Genomic DNA, 13,823 nt, shown 5'->3' with positions numbered 1-13,823 from the left:
TTCACAGAGCCCATCAAGCAGCTCAATGATAGGGATTATGAACAACATTATAGAGGACCCATTTTGAGTTTGCAACATGTGTATGGAATGCACAATACAGAGACTCTGATACATTTTTGTATTGCTAGCAAGAATGAGTTGTGGCTACTCAATGGTAAAATATCAAATTCAGTCTATCATCTGTATTTTGCAAAACCCTCAACAGAATGTAGACGCTTACAGTCTCAGTGGGTACACTACTCAGCAGTCATTCTTGGGTGGTTCTTGGCTTTAGGGACCAGGCAGAATGACTGCCATGGAATTAGACATTCCACTATATTTCTTGAAAGGGAAATTAAACTCCCCATTAGTTGGTTAATTTGGTGTCCAGAGACATGGCCTATCTCGTCCATAGTTTTTCCCCGTCAATCTATTTCCCACATTGACACACACACATTCAAACTTAAATTGTAGAACATTCAACGTTCACATGCTAGACATAATTTCAATATAATAATTTCATTTAGACATCTATGAGCAAGCACACAGACAACAAGAAAGAAGGTGGCCAAGCACAGTACACTGTTCACTGTAGAGAAGTCGTTGATAGTTTTGGTCTTTACATTTATAAGAAACATTTATTGGTGGATGGCGTTTGGAAGGAAAAGTTCAAGTAAAATAAACTGAAGCTGGAGGAAATGCGGTTTATTGCTACCCTGCAGGTGAGATGTTGCAGTAGTGTAATTTATTTTTTATTTGTTCCCCTCAGTCGTAAAGTCTAAATTTAAAAAGGGTATTCCTATTCAGACAAGATTTAATAAGGCAATATTTAAAATTCCTCTTTGGCACATCTGTAATATGGTTCATTGTCATTTCTCACATGTGACAATGAACTATTCTTGTCACGCTCCCACCAGGTCATTCCACTACAGCACTCACCCTCTCCAGAGTACTAATCACCATCACCTGTTCCTCATCAGCAAGCTCCACCAGTACTTCAGCACACACCTCTGTTACTCAATGTCTATCCTTGAACATGGTAAAGGACTCCTTACCTGCTCGACTTAAAATGATTAGCAGCGTAAGCTTAGTTATTCTGTCTCCAACGTTTCTCTCCAGCGTTCTCCTCATCTTCGTGCCTGTACCTCGTCCAATAAACTACCGGTCACACTAGTCATCTGTCTTTGGGTCTGGTTTATCCTGACGATTCTAACCTACCAAAGAGCATACATAACTGTCTTGAAAAAGAACTGCTACAATCTGTGAACAATTGCGTGACAACTAGAGATCTTGTTATCTGTCCACCTATTTGAAACATGTGGCACTCAAAGGTTATGCAAAGGTCTGTGCCAATAACAAAAAAGGCTTTCATAATTTATCCATCAGTTGTGAATTATAAATTGCTTTGCTAAGTCACTTTCCCCCTCTCCCTCTCATATGCACAGTATATACAGGACTTCTACAATAAGACCTGGATTGAGCGATATGGAGAACCAATCGGAGAGGAAACAGTGAAATTGCTGTGGTCCATCACAGTTTCTATATTTGCCATCGGAGGCCTGATTGGAACACTTGCTGTCTCCCTTCTCATTAAAGTAATCGGAAGGTAGGTTGGACGTTAATGTAATATATAACGAAAAGTGCATTTTGGGGTTAAATCAAACAAAGACACATGACCCTTGAGAGATTAGGTCCCCAATGCAGATTGTTTTATTTTTGTTCTCCCCTTTGTCTATACCCCATAGTCACATGTTCTAATTTATGCAAAAGAATATTCATAAGAGTTAGGGCACTGGTGGACGTTTGAATGTCTTTTTATTTAAGGCTTTGTCAGAGTGTTTTTCGTAACAGAAAACAAACATCAATTATCAAACATCATTTAGCAAACATGAATTATTGGCATAGCCAGAACATTTGTGGCAAGTGTGGCAAGATGAACCAAACTGAACAGAAAAGGGTTGTACGAAATCAAAGTGTGTACCATGTTGTGAGCCCTCTTGTTAACAGATACTACTGCCCTTTGGCCGTCAGCTATTTTTCATACATTTTGTGTTTCATTTCATTTTGAGGGGGAATCTTGTGAAACAATTTTGACATGAACAGTCCATTAAGTGAGATGTTTGGCTTCATGACAAGGTCCCTAGTTCCCTTCTAATCTGTCATTAGAGAGACTGGTGGGTGTTGGGTTTTGGACAGGACTTACATGTCTTACAGACACATTCAAATGTGTAAACAGGGAAGACTTTCAGCTCCAGCACAGCTCTGGCTTTATTTAATGTAAGCTACTGTATTCAGGTGCTGTTTAGTGTAACCTACACACCATGAAAAATGGCTGGGAGCTTTAATATTCATTATAGTCTACTGGGTCAGTAATTATCATGGCACAGATATGAAATTATAACACAAAGTAAGTAGCTTCCTAAGTCGTGCTCTGTCTATTGTCTTAGGACATTTAATGTACTTTCATTGTCCCCGTAATATACTCTCAGGATTGTAGAACAAAATTATCTGCAACAGAGGGTCATTGTCTGTACACCCAACAGATTTAACATTGGTATACTGCTCTAGGAATTTGTGTGCAACCTTTGTATATGTGCTTTCTTAAGTTCAAACAATCCAGCAGATTTCATAGCATTAAAAATGCCCAAATGAATCTCAGAACCAGACAGATTCCTTTTCATTTAAGCTAGATTTTCAGTTTATTCATGCTGATGATTAGATAGTTTCAACTGTCCGTCATCATCAACTCTTGTTTTCAAGCTGAATATTGAGAATACAATGCTAGCAGCAGGCTCCGTATGACTTTGCCATATCCTTAGCGTAGACATGAGAGGTTGTTTCTCTCGTCAAAGCCCATAATGATTCAGCAGAGTTAGATTTCCCCAGTTGCAACTCTTGATTTCTGAACTGGGATAGAGGGTGATAATGTAAACCCTAGTGGCATGTTGACACCAGCAAGCAATCATTCCTTGTTTACCGTAAATCCTTAGGGAGCTAGGTGACTGAGCAAGAGAGAGAGAATGGCTAGACAACCACTTGCTGTAATGAAAGTCAAGGTGTTAAAGTCCCTTAGCGTCATTTATCTCACATTTCTATCAGTAAGAATGTTTTTATGATTGCATAAAAGCATAGCCAGAATGGCCACAACGCAATCCAAAAAATCCTGTATCTCTGAGATTAAAGAATCGCAGTGAAGAATGGTGAGGCTGTCTCATTGTGTAAATAAGGGGATTTGTCTTTGCCCCAAGAGAAATTGTCCATAATAGCCTTATGGATATGATCCACAAACACTAATTTGTTGTATGTTTCAAATTGGGTTGATTTACTTTCAGCATGGCCTAAACTCACTTTGCGAATGTGCTAATGTGGTAATGACAGAACATTTTGTGAGGAATGCAAAGTGCTATCTTTGAACAGAATGAATGTAAATAAAGCATGGCGACAGTGGAGTGTGTGAAAATAAGCTGTGGGAAGTAATACATGTAATAGCATTATGTATTTTAAATACCTTAAACATTAACTGTAATAATTCATGGCTACTTGAAAAAAGAGTAAACATACTACAGAAATGCTTGATAAAAAAAATGCTTGATGCATTATTTAACAATTACAAAAACAAGTTCACATCCAACTGGTAGGGCAGATTATATTTTCAGAAATCAAAGGAGACTTTTACTGCTCTCCAAACATAGGCCAGAGATCTTTCTATAATCTAAATTAATTATATAGTTTGAATCAATGTTACTCTAGAGTAAAGTTCTTTAAGTCCATTCTAATTTATAATTACCTATGGCCAGGTCCAGGTTTCATTGTCTAGTGTTCTTAACTGACAGTATATTTGTATGATACAATTTAGAATACTGGCCACAGTTCAGTACATATACTGTTATGGGTTGATTTGCTATTGATTTTCCAGACTGAAATCTGTAGCCTGCCAGCAGAGTTGGGGATTGGTCTTGGTCTGATCTATGCGATTCTGTCTGCCTTGGCACAGTTGGGTTGACACTATGGTGTTGAAAGGACTTTGATCTATAAGAATATTACATTCACAGGGTTATTGTAAATAAACAATTAACAATGGAAGGTGTACACAAGTCCCCAATCAACAGAAATATGTTGTCCTAAATCTCAGCTAAGCTAAGCCTTTTCAAAATGCTTCTTGGCTTCATCCCAAACAACAGAGACTAGAAGGCTATGGCCCATTTTCAGGTCATGGGATCCAGCATTAACATTTCAGATGAAAAGATGACTATGGGACATTATAAGAAAGAGCAACAAACTCAGTTGTTTAAGTAATATTATTTTATGATTGCTAGGGAAACAGCAATGGTGGGTGCCAGAGCACCTCACCATGAACTACACACAAATTTATGCTCTTCCCAGTGGGACGTGCCCAGAACACCTCACCAGGGAGGCTTCCAGGAGGCATCCTTATCAGATGCCTGAGCCACCTCAACTGGCCCCTCTCGACGCGGACGAGCAGCGGTTCTACTCTGAGCCCCTCCCGGATGACCGAGCTTCTCACCCTATCTCTAAGGGAGAGCCCGGACACCCTGCGGAGAAAACTCCTTTTGGCCGCTTGTATTCGCGATCTCATTCTTTCGGTCACTACCCACAGTTCGTGACCATAGGTGAGGGTAGGAACGTAGATCGACATCGACAGAAACGACATTACATTAACTCAAAAACACATTACGTTAACTCAAAACGGAAAGGGTTGGTACTACACTTCGTCGCTGATTGGATGCAGTAGGCTAACTAACAAGAAATAAGAAATTGATCGACAGAAGTACAAAATGCAATAGCCTGACCGAGTTACGTGCACCAGGACATTTGTTTGGCTATCGAAGAATGTAGCAAATGGTACACTTCTTATGCAAAAGTATAAATTGCGTGTTAAACGTAAAAATCGATAGCCAAACAACCATTATGGCATTTCGTACTTCTGTCGTGGACTATTAGTTTTTTCTTCTGAAAAGTCCTGCTTCCTTCAACTGCGTTTTTAGCGTGCGCATAGGCCTACTTATTTTTATGTTGTGAAACGTTAACAGCATATCTAAGATTATTTCATAGGAATGTCCCTGATTAAAATAAAGAGTAGTGCAAGTCATGACTCTGAATTGTTAACATGTTTCTTCTTTTCTTCCAACCAAAACGATCAACTTCATGATAATGACAGAGTTACGTGGACCAGGATGGTTGTTTGGCTATCAATTTTTACGTTTAACACGCAATTTATACTTTTGCATAAGTAGCCCACTATTTGCTACATTCTTCGATAGCCAAACAAATGTCCTGGTGCACGTAACTCTGTCAGGCTATTGCATTTTGTACTTCTGTCGATCAATTTCTTATTTCTTGTTAGTTAGCCTACTGCATCCAATCAGCGACGAAGTGTAGTACCAACCCTTTCCGTTTTTAGTTAATGTAATGTGTTTTTGAGTTAATGTAATATCGTTTACCATTTGGGAGAGCGTGTCTTTGTATTGGGGAGAGGTGAGCAAGTCATCCTATTTGGGGGGAGTTGACTCATATTTGGGGGGAGTGTTTTCATTTGGGGGATGTACTCATATTAGGGGGTGTGGTTTGCACTTCAGGGCCACCGTAGAAATCGCCTGCATGTTACTGCCACCATGGGTGATTCGAGGAAAAGAAAAAGAAGGTTCAGCGAACAGGAGATAGAAATATTGGTTCACGAAGTTACAGCTAACATTAACATGTTACAAGGAAGAAATACACCTCTCCTCCCATCTCTTTGCGGCACACGCCCACTTTCCCATAATTCAGGAAATGGATCATGGGAGCTAGGAATAAGCTGGATACCCTCCTAGCAGCGGTAATCTGCTTTTTTACTCAAGTGCGCTGCCTTTGTAAATACGGTTTTATGTCTTTACCCGCTATTGTAATTGCAATCCTCATAGTAAATGAGGCCCTGAGAGCCATAACAAAATATTCAAATGAGAGCCATGACAAAATGAACTTCCCAAATAACTAAATTTACATTTCATTATTTTGGGTTTACTGTAAGACCTCAAATAAACAGACTGATTGTTAGCAAAAGCAATTAATTAAAAGTAATTTATATATGAGACCAGAATAGGTAGAATTCCAAAACCATGTACAAATAGTAACCCTGATAATATCAGCAAATTACCCAAAAGTTAAGGATTATTAGTTAGTAGTGCACAGTGCTCGTGATGCAGTCAATGATTAAGATGTCAGTGAAACACAAATACAGATTACTTGAACTATATATAGTGCACAGTGACCATGATAAAATTGGTGGCACACACACACACACAAAATATTTTGGAATTATAAATAGACCTCCACATCATCTATTTTAGTCACTTATGCACATCATAAAATACATTTCTCATTATTTTAAACAAATTGCGCATGCATTCATGCAACTGATTATGTAGCCTTAATTTGTCTGCTGTTTCCTACATTATCAATTGCTCATATTATGTTGATCAAAATGTATTCAATTGGTTCTCTGTAAAATTGTCTTGCCACCACAAACATCTAGACATTTAGTTCATAACATAAGTCATTACATGCACAGTGGTTGAACCAGTTGTCATAATTTTAGGCCTAATTCACCATACAGCACTTGCATGTACAGTTCTTTCTAAGGGATTTCTTCCTAAGGGGTATTTTCTATGTTAACATTAACGTTTGTATTTTTTCCTTTGTGCTATGCAATGTTTCAAAATCGTCTTGTAATTTCAGAATCATAATACCCAAACAAACAGAGATTCTTGGCGATATTAGAGAAAATTGTATGCCAAATGCATGTTATTTAGTTGGTGCATGTTCCTCATACCAGGTAACATTGGAACGTGGTGGTGGGGGACTTATTTAACTCTCCAGGATATAATTTCAGCGAGTTTTGTAATTAGAGTGCCAGGTTTTGTGCTCATTTTGTTCTCTGTGTTGCTTTTGCACTTTCAAGCTTGACCTGCCTCCTAAATTTTCACTCCATTTCTCAGTAGTACATGTACATTTCAAAGAATCCAATGTTCTACTAATGATCGAAAGGTCAACTTGTCGGTGCATGGGCTTCTCAATTTTCTTGGGCTTTGTTCATTTAATAAAGTAAAAGAAAACATCTATAATGGTCAAGGTCAAGGTTGAGATGGCCCTTTGGTTTGGGATTGGACTCAATTTGAAGAGGGTTCTTCAGAATCTAATCTGAGAAAAACTATGTATTCATCATTCTTACATAAATATACCTTATCATTCTTACAGTACATGTGAGGCAAGTCACAGGGGCACCTGGCATAGTATCTTCTAAAACAGCTATTCTGGCAATATGATTAAATAATTGGAAGAATTATTAAGTAGGTGAATAGATATGTATAGTATGTGTAAGCATTAAATATTGTAAGTCAATCCATAAAATTGGCAAGATGTTTTTATTGTTGTTTGTTGAAAATTGATTAATAGCATGACGAGCTTTCATCTTGGCTTCTTGTGAAATAGATGTGAATGCAGCCTAAAATAAACTAATCTATAGGTTTGGATTTTGAATATTCAAGCATCACACAGTATACAAGACAAAATATGGAATTTAAAGTCCATTTCAAAAAGTACATACTGTACTGTGTCCCTTGTTTTTAACTTTGACATATCAGTGCCTCTCTAGATTTAGATTCAGCCCATTAATTGCTGGTGAAATAAAAACCTAGGTGTTATTCAAGGGAATGTATTCACATTGAAAAGGACTACAGGGTCTTTATTACAACAGACATACCGGTAAAGAGATTGCACCTTTGTTGGATTTCCAGCTCAATCACTTGCACTTGATGATGTATTCTTGGTTTGGAGTCAATTATCCTTTTAAAGACTGGAATAATGTCTTGGCTTCATCTAATATTTTATCCAATCAAATACAAATATTCTTGGATTTGATCAGGATCCCATAGAGTTCTTGCTTGTCAACTAGTGTATATGGCAAAGTTAATTATAATAAACTAATATCTCTAACTACCTCTAAACACAGCTGGAATTCCTTGTTGTGCCTTGAATTTTGTATCATTATGACACTCATTCAATAGTTCATCTTAGTTAAAGTTTCATCATTATGACAATTATTAAGTCAAGGACATTGATTTGAACCCTTTGTGCCAGGAGAAATAAGTATTTTATACCATGGTCTGGGTGAATAGCCTACTCAATTGGCTGCAGGGTGTCCATTAAGTAAGAGATAATGCCCGGCGAGGTGTCCATTTACGAGGTATCCATTATGAAGAGTTAATTCATTATAATGAACACCTTTGTCTAGCATTATCCCTTACATATACAAGACTCAGATAATTGTTTTTTAAATAAAGTGTACAAAAAGTGTCAGTCCCCAAAGCGATTGCGCTGTTTCTGTGTTTTACACCTGCAGAATCCCTAAAGTTGCATTTCTCGGGTGAAAATCCATTTCAGGTTAATGATGTAGCTAAAGAGGTCCAGAGCTTTAATTCAGTGAACCAGGCTTTTATTTTCATTTCCCAATCAACAAGCAATGCACAAGTAAGGGCACTTTTAATTACTACCCATCACATAATTATTGACTTGTTTAGGAAATGTTAAAAAACATTTTTGATATAGTCAGACATCCGAGTTTTTGTGAAAATAGTTTGGCAGTCACTTTGCAATGGCAGACGATGTGAGCAATCTATCTCAGCCTTCGTTGGTCTTTTTCTTGAAGGTGCTTTGTCTTAAGTCATTTTAGCTGATGCTGGCAGACAGAAAAGAGAACTGAATGAAAAACATAAGTGTATCAGAATTCCATGGTCTAAGCAACAAGCAGTACGCCATCAGACAGCAAGTACTTAGTTTTGATGATAGATGACTTTGGCCTTTGGAGCAAAGTGAGCAGAAACCAGTCATGGCCTCTAAATGTGCTGTCTCCAGAAGAACCATGCATAGATTTGAATGTATCTTTTTGACAGTTTGGAGACACATTTACCCAATCTCTGCAGAAAAACTATGGAGGGGGTTATTTTGTATAAAAATTTAAATTATGACTTTTTCTAAAGAAGGGTTACAGTATGCTGGTTTCCTTCCCCCAAAAGGAATAAATGCCTTAATCAGTGTATGCCTTCATTTTCATTGCATCTTTTGAGTAAAATCCTCATGTTATTTTGCACCCTATGGGTTCACTTCTAACCATGCTTTCGTGTACATTTGAATGCTTGTTTTGCCCACAGCTATTCAAATCTGATATTGCTTTGTCAGTAACAATAAAAGAAAGAGCTTAAGAGTGGTTGTGATCATCACAGGCGTAAAGGCTGTAGTCAGAGAGAGAGAGAGAGAGAGAGAGAGAGAGAGAGAGAGAGAGAGAGAGAGTGAGAGAGACAGAAGTAAGAGACAGAGAGTGTATATGGACCAATAGCCCTGTGTCTGACTGATTGTAAAGAAATAACCATTTATAGCAACAAAGAATACGATTATATAACCAATAAAAGCAAAGGCACGTTATATGTTCTCAAGGGTTCTCCTGCTTTCATCTGATTTTGTTGTAATTGAATCGGATGGACTTGGTGAAGCGTGAAGAAAACGATCACAAGCTTGCACAATAATAATAAAAACTGGATAGGGAACCAATGACAATTGTAATGAGTTCTAAACACCAAAAAGAATTGCAGTGATTTTTGGCGTAACACCAGCTGCACTTGGCATGAAGAGTGCATGTCGTGGCTAACGTATTATTCCAAAAATATACAATGATGCAGTTTTTTGGTGGATGGGTTAGGGTTTGAATTCTCAATCAGGTCTTAGTTACTCTAATGGAAATGTGGCTGAGATTCCTTCCCTGAATTGCCAATGAAGATGGTTATGTTGCGTTTCCGAATGACTTCTGCTGTGATTTGTACCCCTGAGGGGATAATCTCCTTTCTGCTCTCCCTCCTCTACCTTTCAAGTATTCATATGGCAACATGTTGTCAGGGTTATCTATAGGGGCTCCCCATATGAGGGATTTTTTTTTTGATCCACTGCTGATTTTATACGTTTGCCCACTGACAAAGAGATGATCAGTCTATAATTTTAATGGTAGGTTTATTTGAACAGTGAGAGACAGAATAACAACCCAAAAATCCAGAAATACACATGTCAAAATTGGTATACATTGATTTGCATTTTAATGAGTGAAATAAGTATTTGACCCCTCTGCAAAACATGACTTGGTGTTTGTTGGCAAAACCCTTGCTGGCAATCACAGAGGTCAGACGTTGTAGTGGGCCACCAGGTTTGCTCATATCTCAGGAGGGATTTTGTCCCACTCCTCTTTGCAGATCTTCTCCAAGTCATTAAGGTCTCGAGGCTGACAACCTTACAACCTGTGAGGTGTTCCATTTCCACCATGCTGTTTTGTTTGAAGTAGCCTATGGTATATAAATAAAATAATAGTTTCTTCACAAGACCTGCAGAAATAGACTACCATACTGCCCCTATTAAACATGGGTTTTGGGATAAACAATGTTAGGTATGAATAAATGTAAGGTAACCAATGTAGAGACACTACAACAATGTTTCTCTGTCTCACAAGCAGGCATTTTAATCAGTATCCTATATCCACTGTCATTGTTCTTTCAAACATATTAGGCCTATTTGATGCAACTGACATCTGACATATAGATAGATATCATTAGTTTGTAGCAGTAATTAAGAAAATGTTATTGTTATTTTATGTGTTATGTCCTTGCAATGTTACATGTCAAATTACAGTACATTTACATTTATGATTTAGTCATATAGCAGACGCTCTTATCCAGAGAGACTTACAGTAACAGGGACATTCCCCCGAGGCAAGTAGGGTGAAGTGCCTTGCCCAAGGACACAACGTAATTTTGCACGGCCGGAAATCGAACTGGCAACCTTCAGATTACTAGCCCGATTCCCTAACCGCTCAGCCACCTGACAGTATATCTATCCAGACAGATTAAAGTTTTACTTAAAAAAACAGTACAGTATATACTGTACATACAGTACACACACACACACACACACACACACACACACACACACACACACACATAAATACATACTGAATAAGCAGTCCGAATCCACTACTGTATGATATGCAAATTAATGGTATTTTTAAAGCAAACTGTTATGCTATTATTTTCACCAATAAGGGATTATCCTCATAACCACACACATTCTCCCCTCTCAGCCACCCATTCTTTTTTTGCTCTCTTTCTCCTCACTCTTCCGTCTCACCCTCTTTCTTGCTACAGGAAGGGAACCTTGCTCCTGAATAATGTCTTTGCAGTGATAGCAGCTTTGCTGCTGGCCCTGGGGGAAATGGCAGGATCTTTTGAGATGCTCATCATTGGCCGTCTTTTAATGGGGGTGGACTCTGGTGAGTGCCTTTTTCTACAAGGCTCAAGACATGTTCCCCATTATATTTGTGCTCTGGACTCCAGAAATGTTGTCATGCCACAGCTAATGGAAATCTTCCCCACCCCAAAAAAGAGAAAAAAGGATCCTTGAACTGCTAATAATAGAAATAGGGAGAGACTCAATATTCTCAGTTGCTGATTCATAAAGCCTTCCATACTGTATAAGGGAATGAATCAGTGCCAAAAATTCCTTAGTCGTAATTAAACTGCAGAGAAAAAGCATTGTTTATGTTTCCTGCACCTCCATGTAGAATCACAATGTTAGTCAAACTCAAGTATCCAACTTGTGTACAATGCACATTTTCCTTTGGACATGGCCGCTATACTTCTTGTAGTATGCAATGCGTCAACTACTGCATCCTGTAACAGTAATAATTTGAATAATTTAGTAATAATAGTGTAATCAACTTGGGTTAACAATCGTTTGTGTAAGTTAAGTCAACGTTATTGAGCATTTCAACTGATCATTCGCTAAATTCAATAGCTGTAATAATAACTTAAATGACAGAGGCTTCCACATTTTTGGTTGATCTTACTGGGCAAATACTGAAATATATAAATGTAATTAAAATATATAGCAATTCAATATGGTTGACCTCAAATTACCTCAGTAATTGTCAAAATGGGAAATTGGTAGCCATTCATTATTGCAACCCTGATAGTAAGACATTTCCATAAGTACTTAATTTGTGGGGAGATATTTCACATCACTTAGCTATTACATACATTTTTATATAGAGCTCATGTTACAAACCAAAAACAACTGGCTGAGGTAGCCGCAAATACAGTTGAAGACAACACATTTTTCTTAAGGCTACATGAACTACCATGTAACTGAATAGCAATACCCATTGAAAAATTGTGTAGGGACATGTGAATTGTTATGTAAGTAAATATAGTAATAAGTAATGTCATACATTTAGTTTCAACTGTATAGGCAATTACAAAAGTGTAAGAAGGCACAGAATGGGGAAGAGTTGTAAGGGTAAGTGGTGTTGGAAAGCTCAGCCTCTCAAATAATAAGGTTTATTTGTGTAATAACTTGAACCGCAAGGAAGCATTCCTTTGTAACTACAATGTTGTCACTGCACTGTAGGTCTGGCTTTGTAGTTACATGGTAGTTGTCCAATAATGACAACATATTATATATTCTCGTTAAGCTTCTCAAATGTGAATTTAAAAGCTTACATCTCTGTGTTTAATATGACACACATTAAGGACATTTGTATCATTGCCTTTGGGAGTGTGTTGAATTTATGAGATTACCCTGAAATCATATCAATCACATATATGCATGAATAAAAAAGAAAAGAAAATGGTATAAGTCTTTTGTAAGTTTTGCAGCAACGTGCTTGATTGCTCTCATTTGTATTCATGTTGCACCTCACTGATTCACTGGTTCAAAATCAGTTTGTTAACTTCAAGCCAGTATAGTGTAGCTTTGTGTCAGGATACTGAGTTCTTGCTAATTAATTCTAAATCAACCTAGCTCTATAACGAATCTTCATAGCCTAATAACGGCTGTCCCAACAACTCCTATTAAACTCTACAGTAAACAAACCACCCATATCTATCCAGCCTATACTGTCATTGTCTTTGAATGTTCTAAACTGAAGCAAATTAGTCCTTTAAAATCCATGAAGCATGATCAGTGGCGCCTTAATGCACGGGCTTACCTGGGCTTAAGCCCGGGGCCTCGACCAATCAGGGGCCTCTTCATAATAATACAAAATAATAATGATGATAAACGTCCGTAGGCAGGGGAGGCCCCCCCCCCTCCCCCTTATCTAAACAAAATGTAACAAAATGTAACAAAAACTAGAGAGAGTACAATTTGTAGGGTGTGCTTGCTTGCATCGGTTGCAGATGGGTCCATTTAATATGAAACAAGCTGAACCCCCTTTGAGACAAGCTATTCTAACAACATTGTCACCGGCAGTATTTTTCAGATGGAATCGCGATTCAAACGGTACCATCTGCTAACTGAAAATATGCCCTCAAACGCAACTTTTTGGTCTCAGTCTAGAGCCCTGCGTGGAGAAGCTGAATTGTGCTACAAGCAAGCTAGCCTAGCTGCTGTTTATAGCCAAACTTCACTGAGGGGATTGTTTGAATGCGCCAGAAATTAACGTTTCTTTTGACATAAAGTTTAGGCTGTGGCATTGAATACAGCGACGCACCACACAAGCTTGTGTTACTTACTGTACATGCAAGTCTTGAATTGCTTAAATGTATAATGCTGCTAGTACACCACGGCACGATACGATACTTGCTGTGCAACATTAATGCACGTTGTATCCATGCGTCGTTGCTAACGTGTGCTGACGTTGTGACGTAGGCTAGCACTGAGTTACCTTCGTTGACACAAGACACTTTTTGCCACAAAAACTGAATTTCAGCCTAAACCGTGCAACGGAATGTAAATAACAATACAAGCAACTC

At 38.1% G+C, this 13,823-nt stretch overlaps 1 protein-coding gene across 1 annotated transcript in view; it reads left to right on the top strand.

Moving 5' to 3' along the window:
• slc2a9l2 (solute carrier family 2 member 9, like 2) overlaps positions 1–13,823 on the top strand; it is a 116,151-nt gene that overhangs the window by 2,829 nt on the left and 99,499 nt on the right. Inside the window, exons 3-4 of the mRNA XM_067255760.1 lie at positions 1,425–1,585; positions 11,217–11,341. Of these exons, the coding sequence (XP_067111861.1) occupies positions 1,425–1,585; positions 11,217–11,341 (286 nt within the window). The remainder of the gene's footprint in view (positions 1–1,424; positions 1,586–11,216; positions 11,342–13,823) is intronic.

This window comes from Osmerus mordax, chromosome 1 (genome assembly GCF_038355195.1).
Source record: "Osmerus mordax isolate fOsmMor3 chromosome 1, fOsmMor3.pri, whole genome shotgun sequence".
In the NCBI taxonomy this organism is placed as follows: domain Eukaryota; kingdom Metazoa; phylum Chordata; class Actinopteri; order Osmeriformes; family Osmeridae; genus Osmerus; species Osmerus mordax.
Note: the sequence above shows the minus strand (reverse complement) of the source record. Positions and strands in the feature narration are given on the sequence as shown.